At 38.6% G+C, this 24,301-nt stretch overlaps 1 protein-coding gene across 1 annotated transcript in view; it reads right to left on the bottom strand.

Moving 5' to 3' along the window:
- The window catches only part of TBC1D32 (TBC1 domain family, member 32), a 319,433-nt gene that overhangs the window by 93,239 nt on the left and 201,893 nt on the right, over positions 1–24,301 (bottom strand). Inside the window, exons 25-26 of the mRNA XM_006878990.1 lie at positions 9,252–9,377; positions 4,404–4,487 (exon numbers count right to left, since the gene is read on the bottom strand). Of these exons, the coding sequence (XP_006879052.1) occupies positions 4,404–4,487; positions 9,252–9,377 (210 nt within the window). The remainder of the gene's footprint in view (positions 1–4,403; positions 4,488–9,251; positions 9,378–24,301) is intronic.

Raw genomic sequence — 24,301 nt, 5'->3', positions numbered from 1 at the left:
TCTTGACCCCACATTTCTCCTCATAGAGCCCAGCCTGCCGGATAATATGTTCTGCATATAGGTTGAAAAGGTATGGAGATAGGATGCATCCCTGGCGTGAGCCCTATGAGATGATTTTTTCAGATCCTATGCCATGATTTCCACGCTGACTTCAACACAAATAATTAATCCCTTTTCCTTTCTACCCAGCAATATTTTTCTTCTTTCTGACCATTTCCTGGAATTCTCTCCCACTGCAAATGATCACAACAGATAGAGTGATCTCATTGTTCCTTTACCTGTTGGCCTTTGTTAAAAATCACTCCATCAATGCCAATTTGTGTACATTTTACTTAATATTGTAATCGTATCCATAACTAGCACCCCCAGTCACTTTTCCTACTATACATTTCTAGTTACTTCTTACATCATTTAAGATACTGACTCTTTAGCGTATCTACTTGTTTACTGGCTAGGTTCTCTTAAATATGTAAGTTCCATGAGGGTAAGAATTTTTTTTCCTCTTCTTGTGCTCACTGCTATACTCCAGAGCTTAACAAAGTACCAGCACATTGTTGCTGCTGTTGTTGTGTAACATCAAGTCAGAACCCACTCATAGCAGAACCTCCAGTGGATTTTTCAGACATAGTAATTGCACAGAAGGAGGCTGCCCATCCTTCTCCCGGAGAGTGGCTGGCAGATTCAAATTGCGTTCCTTTGGGATTACACATTTTTGCCACTAGGCCACCAAAGCTCTTGTTGTTAGGTGCCATCAGTCGAGTATGACTCATAGTGACCCTATGAACAATCTATCTGAAACCTGTCACATCCTGTACCATCGTCACAATCTCTGACATACTTGAGCCTACTGCTGCAGTCACAGTGTCAATCCATCTCTTTGAGGATCTTAGCACAAAGGAGATAATATTATCTATATTTTTTGCTGTTGTTTCTTGTTGTGCACTGTCAAGTCAACTCTGACTGGCACAGGAGGAAATTGCTCATATTTCTCCAGCGGAGCATCAGGTGGATTCGAACCACACACCTTCAGGATTGAACCACAGCTTCTTGCCACTAGGCCACCAGAAATTCCTGAATATGATCTATTAATTGAATAACTGTGGAGTTGTTATTGTTATGTGCCGTCGAGTTGTTTGCGACTCATAGCGACCCTATGTACAACAGCCCTAAACCCTGTTCTATCCTGTGCCAATCTCATTGCCTCTGACACACCCATCCCGATTACCCCAGCCACTGAATCAATCCACCTCATAGAGGGTCTTCCCCTCCTGCGCTGTCCCTCCACTCTACCCAGCATGATGTCCCTCTCTAAAGACCTGTCTCTCCTTACAACATGTCCAAAGTATGTCAGACGAAGCCCCAGAATCCTTGCCTTCAAGGAGCAGCCTGGTTTAATCCTCTCTACGATGAATCTGTTTGTTTTCTTGGCAGTCTATGGTACATTCAGTACTCTTCTCCAGCATCACAGCTCAAAGGCGTTAATTCTCCTTCTATCCTCCCTAGTTATTGTCCAACTCTCTGATGCATAACAAGTGATTGCAAAAACTATGGCCTGTATCAGGCGGACCTTAGTCTCCAGAGAGACACTGCTGCTCTTGAGTATTTTGGAGAGGTCCCTGACTTTCCCATTGCAATACGTTTTTTTATTTCCTGGCTACTGGTGCCAAGAGTGTTGACCATGGAGCCGAGCAAACTGAAGCTGTGAACAATCTCAATCTCTTCGCCATCCATCCTGATGCTACCGATTGGTCCAGTGGTGAAAATCTTTGTCTTCTTAAAATTGAGCCTCAGTCCATATTGAAGGCTGCAGTCCTTGACCTTCTGCAGCAAGAGCTTCAGATTCTCCTCAGTTTCAGCAAGCAGGGTTGTGTCATCTGCACAACAACAAAGATTTTTCATGAGTCTATCTCCAAACCTGATGCCACATTTCTCCTCATAGAGCCCCGCCTCTCGGATAATCTGCTCTGCATACAGGTTGAAAAGGTATGGAGATAGGACACATCCCTGACGTACACCCTTCCCAATTTTGAAGCATGCAGTGTTGCCCTGCTCTGTTCTGACGACTGCCTCTTGGTCCAAGTATAGGTTTCGCATTAGCACGATTAAATGATCTAGGATTCCCATTCTTCTCAGAGTCAGCCACAGTTTGTTATGATCCACGCAGTCAAATGCCTTTGCATAATCAATGAAACACAGATAGACATTCTTCTGGTATTCTCTGCTTTCAGCTAAGATTCATCTAACATCAGCTACAATATCCCTAGTACCACGACCCCTTCTAAACCCAGCCTGGACTTCTGGCAGGTCTCTGCTGATGTACTGTTGCAGTTGGTTTTGGATAATCTTCAGTAGAATCTTGCTTGCATGTGAAATCAATGATACTGTTCTGTAGTTTCCATACTCAGTTGGGTCTCCCATCTTTGGGATGGGAACAAATATAGACCTCTTCCAGTCAGTTGGCCAAGTGGTCGTTCTCCAGATTTCTTGGCACAACTTGGTGAGCACATCCACGGCAGCATCTGTTAGCTGAAATATGTCAACTGGTATACCATCTATTCCGAGGGCCTTATTTTTTGCTCTTTCCTTTAAAGCAACTTGAACTTCTGCCTTCATCACCACAGGCTCTGGCTCAAACGCTATTTCATTAAATTCTTCTGTATCTGCCAATTCCTTTCGATGCAATGACTCAGTATATTCCTTCCATCTTCTTTTGATACCTCCTGGATCATTTAACATTCTGCCTAAAGCATCCTTGAATTTGTTTTTCAGGTTGCAAATAGTTTAGGGTCCTTAAAAAATTAATTTTATGTATTGAGATAAAAGGAATGACATGAGAGAAGGGGCAAGACAATGTAAGACTTTTGGTACAAAATTAAGCAGCTTGGATTTAATTTCCTGATCAGTGGTGAATGGTAGAAGGATGCCTGGGTCAGGGCTATACTTTTTCAAAGAATCCTTTGGCTATTAACTAAGATGTTACTGCAATAACTGAGAGGGTACCCAGAACTACAATAATGATCAGTAGGGACAAGTAGAGGAGAGAATCAGCACCTTAAAACATAATTATAGATGATTCTTAAATTTCTAGCTTGGCATGAGGGGTAGATGATGATATTGCTTACCAGACAGACAATGCTGGAGGAAAGCAGGTGTCAACAATGTATGGTGACGCACTGAGGTCGCAGTAGGACATTATTAGTTTCAGTCGTCTTTGGCACATCCAATGACATTTACCTGTTGTTGTTATTAGCTGCCATCAATCACCTCTGACATATGGCTACCCATGTAAAGCAGAATTAAATGCTTAAGCATCAAGGACTCTCCTTCATAGGGTCGCTAAGAGTCACCTATGACTTGAGGGCACTTAACAACAACAACAAACAGTGTTGTACCACTGCCAGAATTGGTTGCAGATAAGACCCTATAACTCACAAGATTTTCAGTGGGTGATTTTTTGGAAATATACAGTAAATGTGTTCTTCCTACTTCACCTTAGTCTGAAAGGTTCACCGAAACCTGTTCATCATCATAGGCACACTCATGTTTCCACTGCCTGAAAGGTAGTGGCTGTGTAAGAGACACAATGATCAGAAACAGAATATGGATTGCTGGCACTCAAGGTGAGAATGAACCACCACTATCATCTTGTTTTCTTATTCATCCCCTGCTGTTGAGTTGATTCTGACACATATTGACCTGGGAGGAAAGAGTAGACCTGCCCAAGAGGATTTCTCAGGCTGTAAATCTTTACAGGAAAAGACAATCTAACCCTCCTTCAAAGAACAGTTGGTATGATCACTGCCAACTTTTCAGTCAGCAGGCCAGTATTTATGCTACTCTATCACCAGGACTTCTTGGTTTATTTCAAACCAAGAAAAACCCAAATGCAATGTTGTTGACTTGGTTTTGACTCATTCACCTATCCATCAGGTTTCTGAGGCTGTAAATCTTTTACAGATGAAGGCTTCCTTTCTTTTTCTCAGAGGGGCTGGTATAATAAAATCACCAATATTTCAATTAGTAGGCCAAGACAGCATCCACTACATGACCAGGGCTCCAAACATTTATCCCAAGTATTATAACATTTGGAAGTAATCAATATATGAGGATTTATAAAACAGTATGACAAGATTGTGTCGTACACATTACTGGATAAGATTAGAATAGTGGAAGACTTTTAATACAGATGTAGTGGTATGAGTAATAAGTGAATAAAGAGTCAAAAGGAACATCAAGAATTTGGAGAAAGAAATGACTAAATAATATTTAGAACACATACTCACACTGAGAGGTTGTTTTAAAAGAGGGTACAGTTGTGTATATTTGTAATGAAATTACACATTCTATGAAAAATTATTTCTGCAATGAATATATTTTAATGTATAAAATTGCTTAAACTGTACCTTTATATTCCACCAAAGGAAAGTAGCATTCAGATGGAGTTTCAGAAAGATGAAACACAAATTTTTCAAGTAATTCTACCAGAGCTGTAACAAAAAGAGTAAAGATACTGAAGATTATTAATAATACGTAATATTACATTTAGACCTTGCAGACAAGACGATAGAAGTTATCAGAACCTCTTAAACAGTTACACTCTAAGGGGGTTTATCTCAAAACACAGCATTTTGCTATTCGTAACAATATTTCAGAATTAAATTAAAATTTAATAGCTTCACTGAGAATCTATTCAATGTAAAACTGGAAAAGAATCATCTGTTATCTTTATATTCTCCAAGGATTATTTCAAACTTTGCTAAATGATTTAATTTTTAAAAAATTATCCAAATATAAAGAAAATTGTCCAAAAAAGAAAAAGGAAATTGATTAAGGTATAATATCTTCCTATATAATTTTTAAAACCAACACATAATAGTGTGTTTTGCATACCTTCAACTGACCATATCAAATACAAATTTGCCCCATCAGGTTTAAAGTGACAAGATTATTCTTCAATAGGTTAGTTTAAGAATGTTCTATAGATAACATCACTATCTGCTTCTCGGTGGTGGTGGTATGATGTGCCATTGAGTCGCCTGAGACTCATAGTGACTCTATGTACAATAGCCCTAAACTCTGCTCTATCCTGTTCCAATCTTACTGTCTCCGACACACCTAACCTCATTACCCCTGTAACTGAATCAATCCATCTCATTGAGGGTCTTCCTCTCCTACACTGTCCCTCCATGCTCCCAAGCATGACATCCCTCTCCAAGGACTGATTCTGCCTTGCAACATGTCCAAAGTATGTCAGATGAGGATTCAGAATCCTTGCCTCCAAGGAATAGCCTGGCTTCATCTTCTCCAGGACAAAATTCTTTGTTATCCTAGCAGTCAATGGTATATTCAGTACTTCTTTAGCACCACAGCTCAAAGGCATCAACTCTCCTTCTATCATCCCTAGTCATTATCCAGTTCTCTGATGCACAGCAGGTAATTACAAAGACCATGGCCTGTATCAGGCGCACCTTAGTCTCCAGACTGACATTGATGCTGTTCAGTATTTTGAAGAGGCCTCTGACAGCAGACTTTTCCAATGCAATTCGTCCTTTAATTTCCTGGTTGCTAGTACCAAGAGTGCTGACTGTAGAGCCAAGCAAACTGAAGCTGTCAACAATCTCAATCTCTTCACCAACTATCATGATGCTGCCAATTGGCTCAGAATCTTTGTTTTCTTGATGTTGAGCTTCAAATCATATTGAAGGCATGACCTTTTGCTGCATATACAAGTATATTTCATTTTACTGTACTCTGTATCGTGTTTTTCAGATATTGTTTTTTCCTTTAAAATTGAAGATTGGGGGCAACTCTGCAGCAAATCTATTGGCACTATTTTCTAAAAGTATATGCTCAATATTTATGTGGTACATTTTATTAATTCTCAAACTACAGAAAAATTATTTTCATAATGCTACTACACACTTATTATATTACAAGAATATAATTTACAGGCAATAGGAAACAAAGAACATCATATCATTTGCTCTACTGCAAGATCTGCTTTATTAGAGTGGAACAAAACGTGCAGCATCACTAAGGTGTGCTTATGACCTAAAAAATGTGTCTAATCAAATGGATTAATATGTAATAAACAATACTTAGTCCAAAAGTTAGGAAGCTCAATATTTATAAATATTTCTCCTGTATTCATCATGTTCCAAATCTTTTATTAATTCCAGCATATAAAATAATCACAAAAATTACAGTACCAGAGTTCAACTTTTTATGTCATCCTGTATGTTCCCTAAATATTGGCTGCTTCAAGAAATTATTTTCATCTGCTTACCCAAAGAAGAACTCCTCTAACAAGTTTCAAGTTCTTTGTAATCCCATCACATTCAACTATGTCCATTTTTTCCAACAGACTACTATAATAATCAAACATCTGATCTGTCAGGTCAAGGTTCTTGTCGCTGTTATGGACCACTGAGTTGGAATCGACACATAACTGAGCCTCCTCCAGGGTTCCAGAGATAGTAAATCGTCCAAGAGTAGAATGTCCATCCTTCTCCAGCAGAGCAGCTGGTGGATTCAAACTATGTGCCTTTGAGACTGCAGCATAGTTTCTTACCACTATTCTCTATCCCCCTTAATTACAGATTCAGAAAAGTTGCAAAGATAGCAAGGAGGTAGAGAGCTTCTTTTACTCATCCTTTTAGGACACATCTGGTTCAGTGGTAAGATTACTGTCTCCCATGAAGGAGACCTGAACAATGCACTTCGTGTGCAGCCCCTACTTGTCCATCAGTGGGGTTAAAATGTTGCTGTGATATTCAACAGGTTTCAGCAGACCTTCAAGAAGACAAGCTAGAGTGAACAACATGGTCATCTATTTCCAATAATCAGTTAACATAAACTCCCTGGTTCAGAATATGAACCAGAATAGGATGGCACAGATGCAGATATATTTTGTCCTGTTGTGCATGGGGTCACTATGATGTGGGGACTTATTCAACAGTGGCTAACAGATGCTGACAGTAAACTCTCTTGGTATCATCTCCATTCTTGAAAAATACTATTGTTAATTTGCTGTTGGATATAGATTTCAGGCTATTGATGACAGAATTCCTTTCCTACAGCACTAGAGTCATCTTTTCATTTGTTTTTTGAATATACAATCTTTTTTTGTTGTTATTTTAACAAAAGTGTATAGAAAAGCTGGATTTTCATTAATTCATAGTTGCACATTTTCCTCCCTCCTTCCCCCTCAAGTTCACCTTTTAAAAAAATAACATTACTTCATTGTTGCATCATTTTCTCCCTCCCCCGCTCCCTTTTCCCAGTGCTTTGCTATACACTCTTAATCTGGACTGTTGTCATACAAATAATGCCTAATCAAATATTCCTTTTAAACACTTATGACTAGTGCTTTGTCACTTTCTTTAGTCCTCTGTCTCATTCGCATTGGTTTTGTCGACAGATAAAGCACCATTTGTTTCTTGCAGCTTTCAAGATTTTCTAACATTTTCTTTAGTTTTTCTAAGTTTGAGTGTCATACCCCTTCATGTGAATGTTTTGGGTTTATCATGTTTGGGGGTTTGTTCAAATCCAAGGGTCTGTCTTTGCTAAATTTAGGAAAATTTCAGCCATCGGATATTTTTTTCAGTCTAACTCTCTGTGCTTTCTTTCCTGACTCAAATATTTTATCCTTTGCAATAGCCCCATGGGTCTGTAAGCCTCAGTTGATACACACACACACACACACACACACACACACACACACAACCTGTCACCTTTCTGCTATGGATATTATGTAATATTTTTAATGATACTTCATAATTCTGTTCCCTCTATTCTACTATGGAGTCTATCCTTTGCACTGTTATTTTGGTTACTGTATTTTTTAGTTCAAAAGTTTCCCTCACATCAGATAGATAGATAGATAGATAGATAGATAGATAGATAGATAGATAGATAGATAGACAGACAGATAGACTGAACCTCTGTGCTTTTAAACTTCTTTTAAGTATTCTCATAATTGCTTGGATGAAGTTTTATGATAGCCACATTAAAATCTTAATAAGTGATGGCATCTATCAATTTTCTTTTCTAATTAAAGTTAATGAAGTTCTTGGTTCTAGCTATGAATGATTATCAACTGAAACTGGGACAGATAAGGTTTTATGTGGTGTGATTCTAGATCTAATTTAAATATTCTTTATTGGCTATCCTTCTGCCATGACTTCTGCAGGGGGAAGAAAGCAATGCCTCATTACTGCGAGGTGGGGTGGAAGTTCAGTTCCTGGCTTGATCTCCATGGAAAGCTAGGGAAGCAGGCCTTCCAGTTACTGCTGAATACACGGAAGATCTGGCTACTCATAAGCTTTCTGCTGACAGCAGCATGGTTGTCAGGGACAGAGAAACTTCATGATTGCTCTCAGCATGGCCTCCACTGAGATTTTAGAGTGCCAGAAAAGTTCCAAGCCTTCACTGGATCTCCTTGGATTCCACTCTAACAGAGACTTTAAAGACGGTAAAACCATAGAGTCAACTCTCATCAAGAGGCTGGGTGTTGTCACTTTTTAAAGGCAAGGAAGTGTTACTAGATTAAAAAGTGTAACATTAAAACAATTTATTCAAAGATCTAGGAACACTAAGTCCTAATGACTTGGAAACACTGCTTTTATAATTACTATTATTGTTATGAGGGAGGCCTAGTGAAAAGAAGCTGTGCCATAATCCCGAAAGCATTTGGTTCAAATCCCACCAATCGCTCCGCAGAGAAGGATGGGTAATCTTCTCCTGTTCAATTAACTGCCTCTGAAAATCCACCAGAGGATCAGCTATGGGTCGGTTCCGAATCAATGGTACAAAACATCAACATTATTACCATAATTCTTTACATTATATTTTTCAAAGTGAGTTCATATTGTTCCTAATAAATTAACTACCTTTGAAAACCTGCCAGAGGGTCAGCTATGAGTTGGTTCTGACTACAGTACACATGCACAACAACACTTGATGAAGAAGTAAAAGTCCGTAAACACAAAACTATTGCCTAGATAAAGGGTTCCAAATTTGTTCATCAAGATCTTTTCAATATTTTAAAATGTTTTGTAGGTCATCTCATACACTTTAAACTTTATTCTCTCAGATTCCTAAGTAGCTTACAAAACAACAATATCACTGAAATGACTCATATTTTCCACATACACCAGCACTGATCTCCAAAAACCTCAGTTTTTACTAATACAGTCTTTAAACTCCCTCCAATAAAAGACAAACCACAGTAACTGAAATGATACACTCACCAGCTCCACTGATTGTATCAGGCTTGGTCTTCATCGTTTTGCAAAACTGTCTTCGGCAGTTTTCTATCCATTCAGTTTGTTTATCAGGAATTTTTAAGTGTGACAGTAACTTGCTAAGATCATTATCTAATGAAGAAATAGAATGAATTATAAAAGACAAACAGATGCACTGAAAAATGTCTTCATATTAAACATGTTATAGCTACAAATTGAAGGAGACGACCATAAAGATACTAGAAATCACAATGATGCTAAGTATACCTAAAATATGACTTTTTTTTATTTCTAAGTATTTTCACTAATAGAAAACTGTTTTGTTGTTATAGAGCCTAGTGGCAAAGAGCTGTGCTGCAATCCTGAAGGCACGCAGCTCAAGGCCACCAAGGCCACCAATCACTCTGTGGGAGAAGGATTGACAATCTTTTGATTTACCGTCTCTGAAAATCAGCTATGGGTTGGTTCTGACTTGATGGTGCACAACAGCAACAACATATGCTGCTGAATGGAAAGTGACTCATAGGTAATGCTCCAGTAGGTTTTCAGAGGCTGAAAATTACATGGAATTAGACTGCCCATTTTTCTACTGTGGAATAGCCAGAAGATTTGAACCACTGGCTGCTGGGTTGGCAGCAAAATTCCTCACCACTAGGCCATTTAAGATGTAAACTGCTCTTCATATTGATTTTCTGTACATGTTGACTGGTCTCAAATACTTGATTGTTACTATTATGACTACACATCTAGTCTTTTAACCTAGTAAAACAATTCCATACATTATTAGGATATCTCTAGCAAGTCTACATGATGTTAACAGTACTTACACCTAAACACTGACTTTTCTTTTTTTCTGTAAAATTTCATCAATACAAGTAGCTTTCCTTTGATAATGTAAGGGTTGTTTTTTTTTTCTTTTTATTTGTTTTGTTTGTTAATTTATTATTAATTTCAATGAAAACTTATAGAAACTAGATTTCCATTCATTCATTGTTGAATAATATATTTTAAAGCCACTTATCACTATCACACTGTCATACTTCTAAGACGAGAAGTAGCATATGGTACTAGAAGTACCATAATACAAGGTTTTTCCATTTATTTTCCCATATTTATCTATCAATCATCCCTCTTCGAATAAAATATGTAAGGAGCTCTAAGAGAATTCGATGATGCTAATTCAGCAGAAGTTCCTTGGCAAGGAAGCAAAGAAAATGTAACTATACAGTGATTACATGTTGTTGTGTACCATCAAGTTGGACGTGACCGTATGATGAGTTTTCAGAGGCAGTTAATCGCACAGGAGGAGAATGCCTGTATTTCTCCCATAGAGCAACTGGTGGCCTCGAGCCATTTGCCTTCAGGATTACAGCATAGCTTCTTGTCACTATGTCACCAGAATTCCCTATGTGAGCATAACAAATATTTGTGCATTACTCTCTGATCTTACAGTCTCCTATATTTCCTAAAATTTCTACGCCTTTACTACTGTTATAATAAGAAAAAGAAAACAACAACAGAGTTTTGTCTCTGGCTATAATGAAGGAACTGGGATGAAACTATATTTATCAAATGTTTAAAATACAGGCTAATAGGTAATAAAAGATCATGAAGTCTGAGAAAAGGGAACCCAATGAAGTAAGCTTTATAATCATTCCTATAGACTGCAGCCTTCAGTATGGACTGAGGCTCAATGTCAAGAAGACAAAGATTCTCACCACTGGACCAATCGGTAGCATCAGGATGGATGGCGAAGAGATTGAGATTGTTCACAGCTTCAGTTTCCTTGGCTCCACAGTCAACACTCTTGGCACCAGCCGCCAGGAAATAAAAAAATGTATTGCAATGGGTAAGTCTGATGTTAGGGACTTCTACAAAGGACTGAAGAGCAGTGGTGTCTCTCTGGAGACTAAGGTCTGCCTGATACAGGCCATGGTTTTTGCAATCACTTGCTGTGCATCAGAGAGTTGGAGAATGACTAGGGAGGTTAGAAGAATTGACGCCTTTGAGCTATGGTGCTGGAGAAGAGTATTGAATGTACCAAGGACTGCCAAGAAAACAAACAGATTCATCCTAGAGAGGGTTGAACCGGGTTACTCCTTGGAGGCAAGGATTCTGGGGCTTCATCTGACATACTTTGGACATGTTGTAAGGAGAGACAGGTCTTTAGAGAGGAACATCATGCTGGGTAGAGTAGAGGGACAGCGCAGGAGGGGAAGAACCTCTATGAGGTGGATTGATTCAGTGACTGGGGTAATTGGGATGGGTGTGTCAGAGGCAATGCGAATGGCACAGGATAGAGCAGGGTTTAGTGCTGTTGTACACAGGGTCGCTATGAGTCGCAAATGACTCGACGGCACATAACAACAACAAAAACAACATACGCTTCTTAGAACCATATTCGAGATGCTAAGGACAGAATGGAAGCTTGCTCAATCATGGGGACAAAAATATGGCTATCAGAGTACTGGAGAAGACGACAAGGAATAGAGCTCTAGAAATGTGCACAAAGATTTGCTGAATATGGTACCAAATAATCGTAATGAGCTGCTCAGAAGTATAGAAAAACCCCAGAGTTGGGTACAGAATAGATGTGGTTGTCATGTTCCATTGAGTCACTTGCGACTCATAGCAACCCTATGTACAACAGCCCTAAACTCTGCTCTGTCCTGTGCCAATCACACTGTTTCTGATACACCCATCCCGATTACCCGAGTCACTGAATCAATCCACCTCAAAGAGTGCCTTTCCTTCCTGCGCTGTCCCTTCACCCTACAAATAATGATGTCCCTCTCCAAGGACTGGTTCCTCCTTACAACATGTCCAAAGTATGTTAGACGGAGCCTCAGAATCCTTGTCTCCAAGGAGCTTTCCGGTTTCACCCTCTCCAGGATGAATCTGTTTGTTTTCCTAGCAGTCCATGATACACTCAATACTCTTCTCCAGCACCACAGCTCAAAGGCATCAATTTTCCTTCTATCCTCCCTAGTCACTGCCCAACTCTCTGATGTATAACAAGTGACTGCAAAGACCATGGCCTGTATCAGACGCACCTTAGTCTCCAGAAAGACACCACAGCTCTTAGAACTAATGTGCAGGAAATGGAGTCAGAAAATCAAAAAGGCCAAACTCGCTCAGCATTTCTTAAGCTCAAGGAACTGAAGAACAAATACAAACCTCGAGTTGCTATAATCAAGGATGCATTTGGCAGAATATTAAATGATCCAGGAAGTATTAAAAGAAGATGGAAAGAATATACTGAGTTACTGTATCGAAAGGAATTGGCAGAAAAAGACGAATTTAATGAAACAACATATGAGCAAAAAAAGCCTATGGTGATGAAGGAAAAAGTTCAGGCTGCTTTGAAGGAAATAGCAAAAAATAAGGCCCCAGGAATAGATGGTATATCAATTGACAGAAGAGGTATGAAGTACAAATTAAAAAGTTTGCTATGGTGGCCTAATGGTAAGGAATCGTGCTGTCAGTCCAAAGACAGGTGGCTTAAATCTACCAACAGCTCCACCGGATAAAGATGAACAATCAACTTTCCTGTAATTACCTACCTTTGAAACCTCACTGAAGGGTCAACTATGAGTTAGTCCTGACTCGAGGGTACACAACAACATAAATGAAATATGTCCAGAGTTAACATAGGGCTAGGATATGTTATAATGAAAAAAAAATAGCGTATTGTGACTGAGCTATTTTACTCAGCATAATATCCTCCATACGCATGTTGTGTAATACTTTATGAGTTCCACCTTTTCAATGCTACATAGTATTCCATCGAAAGAATACACCATCATTTTCCTATCCCTTTCTTTATTGATGGGCACTTAGATTGCTTCCATCTCTTTGCTATTGCGAATAACGGATCAATAAACATGGGTGTGTGCACATCTATTTGGGTGGAAGCTCTGGTTTCTTTAAGTATATTACTAACAGTGGAATTGCTGGATCAAATGATATTTCTATTTTAACTTTCTGAGAAAGCACTGGACAGTCTTCAAATACTGTATAACACCACTCTTATAAAACAAGACTGACATGGGGCTTGAGGGGTAAATAAGAAAAGAGGGGATAAATAATAAACACTGCATTGGAACAGAGGAAGAAAAGAACTGTTTAAAAGGAACATATGATTAGGCATTATTGTATGACGACAGTCCAGAATAAGAAGTGCACAGCAAAGTAAACTGGCAGAGGGGTGAGGAGGAAATTATGTAACAATGAAGTAATATATTTGTTTTAAGCAAACTGGGAGGCTAGAAAGGAAAAATGTGCAATAATGAATGAATAAACATCCAACTTTTCTGTAAACTTTGGTAAAAATCACAATAAAAGAAACAGAAGAAGAAGGAGGGAAAAAAGAACACAAAACAAACACCAAAAAATGTAAAGAATCCTACTTGGCTACAAAGGTACTGATTTAGTAGAGGTGCTACAAAAATGACCTCACAGAAGGTTACACTAGACCTACAGTAAAGGCAAATCTATACCCACCCTGAAAAAGAAGGGGGAAAAAGGGTAACCTTTGAATGATTAATTTGATCCAATGTTATTAAATGCTTTGCCAAAAGCAGTGCAATCCTTGTCAAACAAGATAACAAAATCCAACTGCTGTTATGGGCCGCTGAGTAGCCTGTGACACACAGCCACCCTACGTACAGCAGCTCTGAATCCTTCCCTATCCTGAGCCAGTCTCAATAATTCTGACACACCAACCCTCATTGCCCCTATTACTGTATTAATCTCTTATCTGGGGTCTTCCTCTCCTGAACTGTCGCTCCAACAGTCTGAGCATGATGTCCTTCTCTGTGTGTCCAAAGTATGTGAGACAGAGCTTCAAAATCCTAGCCTCCAAGGAGAAAGTTGGTTTCACCCTCGATAAGACAGACTAATTTGTTTTCTTGGCAGTTCATGGTAGTTAAGTTCAAGACTTTTCTTCAGCATCACAACTCGAGGGCATCAATTCTTCTTCTGTCATCTTTAGTCACTGTCCAGTTCTCTGAAGCATAGTAAGTATTGTGAAGACCATGGCCTGGATTAGGCACACCTTAGTTTCCAGGATGATATCGTTGCTTTTCAGCACTCTCAAGAAGTCACTGACAGCAGATTTTCCCAATGCAATTTGTCTCTCAACAATATAAAAATTTTATGTGCTGTCGAGTCAGAACCAATGCACAGCTGACCCTCCAGTGGGTTAACTTTCACTAGGTTTCAAACTAAATTTCATATAAAGTCAATAATGTCTAATGTCAAATACGAGCTCTTTTGGCATCATCCATAGGCAACTGCTCTGTTAACCCAAAGACAGAGCACCTCTGGCAGTTCAAATCTATGGGACAAAATGGGCAATCTTCCATTATAAAATTATCAAACACTTCAAAGCACCTATTTAAAGCAACATTAGAGTGTTGCCACGTATGTTTCCAAGTAACTTCTGGGGAAATCAGCCTCAATGTTTTCATAAAAAGAAAATATTGCATTAAAAGGGAAATATTGGGATTAAAAAGGAAAGTAGCAGTCTAGTTGACTGAATATAGTGACTTACTTTTTAATTCTAAGAACTCATATTTTACTTTTATAGCAACAACTTCTTCATATGTCTAATCATGCAGTACCATTTCTCAAGACACAGTATGTCTCCCCGACTCAAATTTATTTCTAATTATGAAGAAGCCATCATAAAAAACTGTAATTTTGTCTTCCCAAGTAGGTCTCTTGCACCTGGCAAGGCAAACAAGGACACATGCATTGTTCCTTCAGACCACAGTAACTTACAGCCAACTATAAAATATTAGAAGGGAGAGTAAAAATCTATTTTAAACTAGTGCCTTAATATCACTGACTAAATAAAAAAGAAGAAAAAACAGGGGGAGGGAGAAATCAATATTCATGTTTAGTCAGAGCTGGCAATAGTCATACTGTTATAAATGTAATAATTTTACATTTGGAAACAAAATATAATTTGTTTTTCAAAATAACATATAGAAAGATTACAGCTCTGGTAGTGTAGTCTGTAGCAAACGGCATTGCTAAACCAAGATCCATGCCTCCCTGGCAAAAAAAAGGCAATGTCTTCTTCTGTTAGACACAGCTTGGCAAAACCAAGAGTGAGCTATAAATTTGTTCTGACTCTATTGCAATGAATTATTGTGAATGATTATATAGAATTTTTACAGCAATGGTGAAAGAAAGAATTAAAAATATGACAGGGGGAAAAAAAGAAGATGGCGGCAGAGGAAGCAGTGTGAGAAACTGGAGGCATGTCAAGCCACATAGAAATAGGCCACCATGGCCGTGAACAGCCCACAGTTTATCTATAACTGAACAATTAAACAGTTGATTACTGGTTTTCTATATGGACTGAGGCTCAACGTCAAGAGGACAAAAATTCCCTAAAAAGAATGGGTGAATCCCACAGCTGCAAGACCTCCACTGCCGAGCCCAGACAGATGCATCCCCCCTGGAACACCACGGCCAGAGTCCAGGGATCCCCTCACCTCGGATGGGCGGCAGGCACCAGGACCCACAGCTGGTATGATGGAGCCCCCAGGTGACCAAAGAATAAACTTGTTCTAGAAGAAATTCTCGGAACCAAGATGGCAGCAGCGGGAGAAGCCACATGAGGAGCTGGAAGCGCAGCTAGCCTCACTGAAACAGGCCACCATGGCCCCCCTCAGCCGCAGTTTGTATATACCTAAACAGTCAGACAGTTGACTGCTGGTCTTCAGTATGGATGAAGGTTCAACATCAAGAGGACAAAGATTCTCGAGAAAAAAAACCACGGGTGAGTCCCACTTCTGCCAGCCACTTGTTACCGAGTCCAAGCTGCTACCACCCCATGGGGCCACCATGGCTGTAGCCCACGGGTCCCCTAGCCTGGACTGAGTGGTGGGTGCCAGACTTTGCAGCAGGTGGGACTGAGCCCCTGCTGTACAGAGGTAACTCGTGGTTGCTGTGATGCTAAACACTGTAACACTGATGTGACAAATGCGATAATAGTTACCTATGGTGTACAGTGTTTGATGGCTCTCTCAAATTAAAACAAGCCTGGAAGCAGGAAAACAGTTTGCTTCCAGAAACTCTATGAACTTAGATAAACATGAAAGTTATATAAGCATTCAGGTCTTTCATTCATAGGATCACTATGAGTTGTCTATGACTAGATGGCACTTAACAACAACAACAATAACAGGTTTTGGACAGCAGATCCCCTCCATGCACCACATCTTGATTTCTTGACAATTGCTGACAAGAACTGTTTCGACCTCGGGTGTGTCTGTTCACTACCCTCAAAGCCCCTTCTCCATTTGTAGAGAGAAAGGGTAGCAATACCTACTTCAAGTTACTGTCGGGCCACTTGGTGGAGGGGAGAGGGGTAATGGTGGTGGTACTGGAACCGGGGGTGCTTTCCCTGGCCATGGTCTTCAGTGGGTCACAGGGTCCAGACCTTGGGGGAGGCTTTGGTTAGAGGGTGTGCTTCCTGGCCCCCGGAGTGAGCCGTCCAGCTCCTGAGGACAGCTATCCGGCCCCTGGGGAGAGTCATCAAGTTGCTGGGGAGAGTCGCCTAGTATGTATGAGGAATTTTATCTAAGCCACTTTCCTCCACTTCCTCCCGCAGTACACCTGTAAGTAACACCTCCAAAGCCCTTCTTGTAATTCACAAGTTTGTTCTCTCTATGTAAGCTCCTTTTCCTATAGGTTACCTTAACCCTGAGTCTTGCTCCAGACCTGAACCCTGAGCTCAGTTCCAGAGACAAAGGGGAAATATAACTGCTAGCTAAGGAAGCAAATGAGGATGGAAACTCAGTGTTCAGCCAATGATCCCTACTGGACTCACCTTGGCAAACAGCAGTTCAGAGGGCAGTAAATGTCAGGAAAATATCTTCTAACTGAACAAGAAGTCATGCAGCTTCAAACCAGGACCAACAGTAAAGTGTCAAAGAGGGCTCCCTTCACCCTTCACCTCAACGCCCCTGACATGAAGAAGCCAGAGAGTCTATGCCCCATTCCCAGATGAGAAACCCACAAGTGAATAAGACACTTTCTTCATTTTAAAAAATAATAAAAAAAATAATCACCATTGGACTATGCTCACCATTACCCTGTCCTTTCTGGTCCCCACTGGATCCTTCTCATTTCCTTCACCCACTCCCTCTGCCCACCAAATTGTGCAGCCCTGTAATTTCATCCCTGCCCATCCTCACTCTCCTACTCTCAACCCTATTGCCTTGTATCCCCATAAATACTTTTTACCATTAAAAAAATAGTTTGTCAAATGTAAGATAATTAGAAACACAAAATATATTTACACAAAAACAATTTGATAATTATATCCTAGTATATCACCAGTCAAAAATGTTGAGTGTTTACATTATAAAGAATAGTACAGCAGATGCTTCAAAGAAAAAGTTATAAAACTTCATTTTGATGTTTAATTTAGATAATTTCACTTTTTTCCTTATGGTCATTATTTGTATTTCTGTTTTCCTTTTTTCTATTCTTCCATGTTGTTTCATAGTGTTAATCTTTGTTTACTATTATTATCAAGACCAACAAAAGAATTAAAGTGATGCCTAATTGTCCAGAGAATATACAAAATGCAGGAATCTTCCCACCCCTGTATTTGTGTATTCCTATCAAGGTCATCAAGAACCTGTGTTATACAGATGACACAACTTTTATTTCTGAAAATGAGGAGCATATGAAACACTAGCTTCAAATCATGAAGGACTATAACCTTCACTATAGACTGCATCTTAATATAAAGATAAAAGTTCTCACTACAGGACCAACTGTCAATATTATGATAGATGGAGAAAGAATTGAAGCTGTAAATGATTTCATCTTGTTTGGATAAAGAATCAACATTCATGGTACCAGTAGTCATTTAATTAGGAGCTGTATTGCATAGGGCAAGTTCAGTGTCAGGGAACTGTGCAGAATGCTGTGGAACAATGATATTAGTTTAAAGACTAAAGTGTCCCTGATTCAGGACTTGGTCTTCTCAATCACCTGCTATGCACTAGAGAGCTGGACAATTAATAAAGATGACAGAAGACCTGATGCCTTTGAACAGTGGTGTTGGAGAAGAGTGCTGAATATCCCATGGACTGCTAAAAGAACAATCAGGTATGTCTTTGAAAAAGGGCAGCCAGAGGGCTTATTGGAAAGCAAAAAGAGCAAAATTTCAACTCCAAACTTTGTACATGTACCTAGGTGAGGCTATTCCTTGGAAAGGGACATCATGCTTGGAAAGACAGAGGAGTAGCAAAGGAGAGGAAGATCCCTAATGAGAAGCAGTGACACAGTGACTTCAGCAACGGCTCTAGTGAGTCAGACGTGATGACGATGGTCCAGGATAGGGCAAGGTTCAGGTTGGCTGTTCACAGGGTCGCTGTGAGTTGTACTCGACTCAATATAACCTAACAACAACAAAAGTCTTTGCTTTGTTTGAACTAGTTGATTATTGTTCACTTTAGACTTACTTTTCCTTTTCTTTATTTGCAAAGTGGTTCATTACTAGAGGAGGAATCAGTGAACAGTGGAAAAGAATTTGTTTACCCTTAGTGTACAGTCTACTGAACCTAAACTAGCAGACAAGCTATTTTCCCTGTTGCTGCAGGTATCTTTCTTTCAATCTTCAGTGCAAAAAAGAGTTTTGCCATTCAAAAGAAAATGGTCTGATATTTAAGTACTTCAACAGCCGCAGCTCAAAATTTACTATATAGGAAAGAAACCACCATCTCAGTCCTAATATCAGTCTTTCTTGTCAACAAAATGATTCCAAATAAAAGTCAATTACAATCTGCAGAAAATAAATCTTAATACCAAGGTTAGAAACAATAAGGAAGACAAAAAAAGACTTGATGTAAAAGCCTGGATATATATTTGATGAAAGAGTGAATTTATCTTTAAAAATATTTATAAACTGAATATAAGTACAAGACATAATTAAAAAGACTTATAAAATCGGGACAAACATCATTATAGATCATTATATTGCATCATAATACTGTACTCTACCATTTTTCAAAGCATTTTTTTAGCCATGACTATATGATTCTAGTTTTGGTTGGCTTGAGAAAGTATTGTTACTGTTAGGTGCCGTATCCTGAGCCATCCTCATCATCTCTCACACACTTGAGCCCACTGCGATAGTCACTGTATCAATCTATCCTCTCAAGTGTCTTTTTCTCTTTTACCAGTCTTCCAACTTTCCAAGCATCATGTCCCTTTCTAAGTAACAGCTTCTCCTAGCAACATGTCCAAAGCATGTGAGATGAAGCTGTGTCATCCTTGCTTCCAAGAAGTATTCTGGCTGCATGTTCTCTAGGAAATATCTGTTCTTTTGACAATGAATATTTAGTACTCTTTTCAACTACCACAACTTAAATGCATCAAATTATTCTGCTGCTGTCCTTATTAACTGTGCAGCTTTCAGATGAACAGCAAGTAACTAAAAAGAGCATGATCTTAATCGGGTGCACATTAGTCTTCAACCTGATATCATTGCTCTTAAGTATTTTTGCAGAGATTGCACACAGAAGACCCTCCCAGTGCATAACCTGTCCTCATCTCCTGACTGATGGTATCAAGGATGCTGACTATTGATCCAAGTAAAAGGAAACAGTTGTCAACTTTGATCTTTATCTATATATCCATCATAATGATGCTTGTCAATCCAGTGGTGAAGATATTTGTCTTCTTGATGTTGTGATGCAATCTATTTGAAGGCAGTAGTCTATGATCTTCTACAAGTGTTTCAAGCCCTCCTCATTTTCAGTAAGCAAGATTCTATCATCTGCATAATGCAAACTGTTGGAGGAGGGGAAGCAATTTCAAAGTTTACATAATTTATCACACTGATAATGAAGGCAATTCATTAGTTGACCAGATAATTTTCACTCTTGTTAGACTGTAGTTTAATCCATCTCCTTTTCCTCTTTCTCTCAACAGTTTATTTCTACATAAATATCTAGGTAATAATCTGACTGAACTTATACCATTATGAGTATACAAAGGATTGCTACCCATTTGCAAATGAAATGAAATGAAGATAATTTACCAGAAAAACGAGGAGTGAAAAAGCCATTAACATTTGAAAAAAAAAATTAGAAAGCATTAATCTACAGTGTCAGCAAGAACCAGTCCCAGTGAATGAGTTAAATTCAAGACTAGCATAAAAACTTACTAAACAAAATAAGTGTAGATTAATGATAGTTGTCTTATTAAAACAATGAACATTGTGTCAGTAGCACAGTAACAAGGAGCTCCGATGACTGCGTGGTAAGGAGTTGTGCACTGCCAACACAAAAGTGCATGGTTCCATTCCATCAGCTGCATCAGCAAAGAAAGATGGGAAATCACTCTCCATGTGATTTACTACTTTGAAAATTCACTAAAAATCAGTTGTAAGTTGGTTCTGAATGATTATACAAAACAAAATAAACACATTTTTACTATAAAAGGCTAAAATTCAACATATTTTAATACAAGTACTTTAAAAATAGTATCTTCAGAATGTTGAATGACTCAGGAAACCTCAAAAGAAGACTGAAGGAGTACATAGAGTTACTGTATCAAAACGAATTGGCTGACACAGAAGAATTTAATGAAACAACATATGATCAAGAAGTCATGTTGATGAAGGAGTAATTTCAAGCTGCTCTGAAGGATTTAGCAAAAAAACAAAGCCCCAGGAATTGAGGGAACACTAACTGACATATTTGAGCAAACATATCCTGCCCTGGGCACACTCACCAGGTTGTGCCAAGAAATCTGGAGGAGAACTTACCTGGCCAACTGACTGGAAAAGATATGTATTTACTCTCATTCCCAAAAAAGGGTGAACCGGCAATATGGAAATTATCAAACAATATCAATAATACGACACGCAAGCAAGATCATGGTGAGTACTTTCCAAAAATGACTAGAAAAGTATATCAGCAGAGAACTGCCAGATATATAGCCTGGGTTTAGAGGAGGCCGTGGCACTAGAGTGAACCCAGCTCTCTGCTTTCCACTGAGATCCATCTAGTGTTGACAGAGAGTACTAGACTGTGTTTCACTGACTATGCAAAGGTATTTGACTATGTGGATTACAAAAGAATGTTGCTACCTTTGAGAAGAATGGGAATCCCAGAACACTTAATTGTGCTCATGTGAAACCTATACTTGGACCAGGAAGAAGTCAGAACAGAGCAGAGACACACTGGATGAGTCAGCAAGGTAAGGTGTGTGTCAAGGACGCATTCTGTTTTCATACCTTTTCAATCTATATACAGAACAGATCATTCAGGAGGTTGGATTTTATAAGGAGGAATGTGGCATCAGGATTGGAATAAGACTCATCAACAACCTTCATTATGCATATTACACAATCTTGCTTGCTAAAACTGAGGAGGAACTGAAACACTTGCTGCAGAATGTCAAAGACTGTAGTCTTCAACATGGATTGAAGGTCAACATCAAGAAAGCAAAGACTCTCACTACTGGGTCAATTAGCAGCTTCATGATAGACGAAGAAGAGACTGAGATTAACTGCAGCATGCTTTTTTCTACAGTCAACAGTCTTAGAGATACCAGCAGTCAGGAAATCAAAAGACAAATTGCATAGGTAAATCTGCTGTCAGAAACCTCTCTAGTGTACTGAAAAGCAATGATGTCAGTCGGTAGACAAAGATGTGCCTGATATATGTATCGTCTTCAAAATTACTTGCTATGTGTCAGAGAGCTGGACAATGACTAAGGATGATAGGAAAATTATGTTTTTTAGTTTGGTGCTGGAGATAAGTGTTGAACATACCATGGACTGCCAGGAGAACTAACAGGTCAGTCCTAGAGAAAGTGAAATCAAGCTTCTCCCTAGAGGCAAGTATTTTGAAGCTCTGTCTCACATACTTTGGGCATATGGCCAGTAAGAGACCAGTCCTTGGAGAAGAACCTCATGTTTGAAAGGGTGAAGGGACAGCACAGACCCAGGATGAGATAGATTAACTCAGTGACTGGAAATATGGGATTAGGTCTGTTGGAAATGATGAGATTGGTTAAGGATAATATAGAGTTCAGAGGGCACATAGGGTCTGTATGAGTCGCAGGGAACTTGACAGCACATTAACATCATTGTATCTTGATAATTGGGACAGAGACTTAGTTATTAGCTAAAATAAAGGTTATTCACTTTCTAAACATATAAAATAAATAATTTTTATTACTCACACACTAAACAGTGCATAATTCCAGAGACAGAGATCACTGTCACCTTATTCTTTGGTTCTAGTTCCAGTTTAGAAACTCTATCACACATTGTTTATTCACTGACTGAAAAAATACACTGTAGTAATTATGTGAGTTCAGTTTGTTCATACTGTTGCTATGAGTTGTTTGTGACCCAGTGGCACCTACCACACATAAATCATATGCTGTTTCTAGAATATATCCAAACCAACCCCTCAAAACCAAACTGACCACCTTGAAGTTGCTCCCCACTCATAAGTCACTCTGCAAAAGTCTAAAACATATTTTATAAAAACAATGCTTAACAATATGACTTTTTTAAATCCCCAATATATTAATACATTGTCAGTGGCTTGCTTCTTTACTTGGGCTATTTCATAAAGTGTCAGATCTCTGCAAATAATAGAGAGTTATTACGGTAACTTAGATTAGTAGTCCTGGAACATAATAGAATCTTCATAGGCTGATTAACATGCAGAAATTGGTCATTCAAGACATATTTTCCTCTGAATTCACTAAGACGTGGAAGTTTACAAACTGTTAAAAGTAAATTCTACCTGGAATATGATTCATTTTGTATGACATCCTCTCTCCTTTACCATTTAATTTATGGTAAGAAAAACTACTTGGCATTGAAGCAAATATAAAGATTTTACAGAAGGATATAGTTATATCTTAAGTAATATGAACTTTAAAGTTATGTTTTCTCAAATAAGAATAAATCATCTAGAAATATATGATTAAAAATATCTGAACAATCTGACTATAAAGATTTTAATTTTATCTGGCACATTCCATTAAAGAGAACAGTTATCACCATAGAATTTACTACTTTATATGGTATTTCAAAAATAATGTTTTGCCAGGCAGAAAATCAATTTCCTATGTGATAAGCTGAAATGTGATGGGGAAGCAGTAAAGTAAGATATTGAAGCTATAAAAGAGTAAATTTGAAGTAATCATAGAATAAAAGGCTATGCATTTTTTGGTTACTTTTTTCAATTCTGAAAAATGGGATGTAAAGCTAACAATGCACACCTTTTATATGCTATAAAAAGTGTAAAGTATCACTTTGTAAATGATAAAATGACTGTAATAAAGGTATCTACTTTATGAATGATATATACAGAATCTAACTCAAGGATCTTTACAAGTGCAAAGCCATTCATACTACAGAAAATGAGTCACAGCAGAGATTATTTCAAACAATATGTAAAAATTTCTAAATACAGGGCTGATTAGCAAGGAAAGAAATCCTAATGTTCACTGACACAGTGTTAGACGAGAGTTTAATGACAGAATGTTGTCATGAAAGTTATATAATGAGCCCTCATGATCCTTTTAGAATAGGTTATCTTTAACCAATTGTAAAAGGATCACAAATGGGATGTGACATTCATAATCCCATCACAATCTCAATTTCTGATGGAAAGAGGAGAGAAAGGGCAAGTGGAAATTCAGTACTACCAAAAAAGATTCACCAGGAGTACAATACTGCTTAGGGAAATTTATCGACAGAGGTGAAGACGAAGACACACAGACATTTCCAAGGAATGTCGAGCCACAACAGAACTGTACAATTGGGTTCTAGAGTTTTAAATCTTTATCAAAGCAGAATGCCTTAGCTTTCTCCTGAAATGCAGGTGGTAGGGTCAAACTGCCAACTTTTTGATGAGCAGGTTAATGCTTAACCCATGATGTCACTAAAGCTCCAATCAGTTAATAAAGACATGACATTATGGGAAGCAATTATACTTGATTGTGTGTGTGTTTGTATGTGTGTAACATACAGAGAGATAACAGACATATGT

Source organism: Elephantulus edwardii, unplaced genomic scaffold (genome assembly GCF_000299155.1).
Source record: "Elephantulus edwardii isolate Elephantulus edwardi_28Jun2011 unplaced genomic scaffold, EleEdw1.0 scaffold00002, whole genome shotgun sequence".
Lineage (NCBI taxonomy): Eukaryota > Metazoa > Chordata > Mammalia > Macroscelidea > Macroscelididae > Elephantulus > Elephantulus edwardii.
Note: the sequence above shows the minus strand (reverse complement) of the source record. Positions and strands in the feature narration are given on the sequence as shown.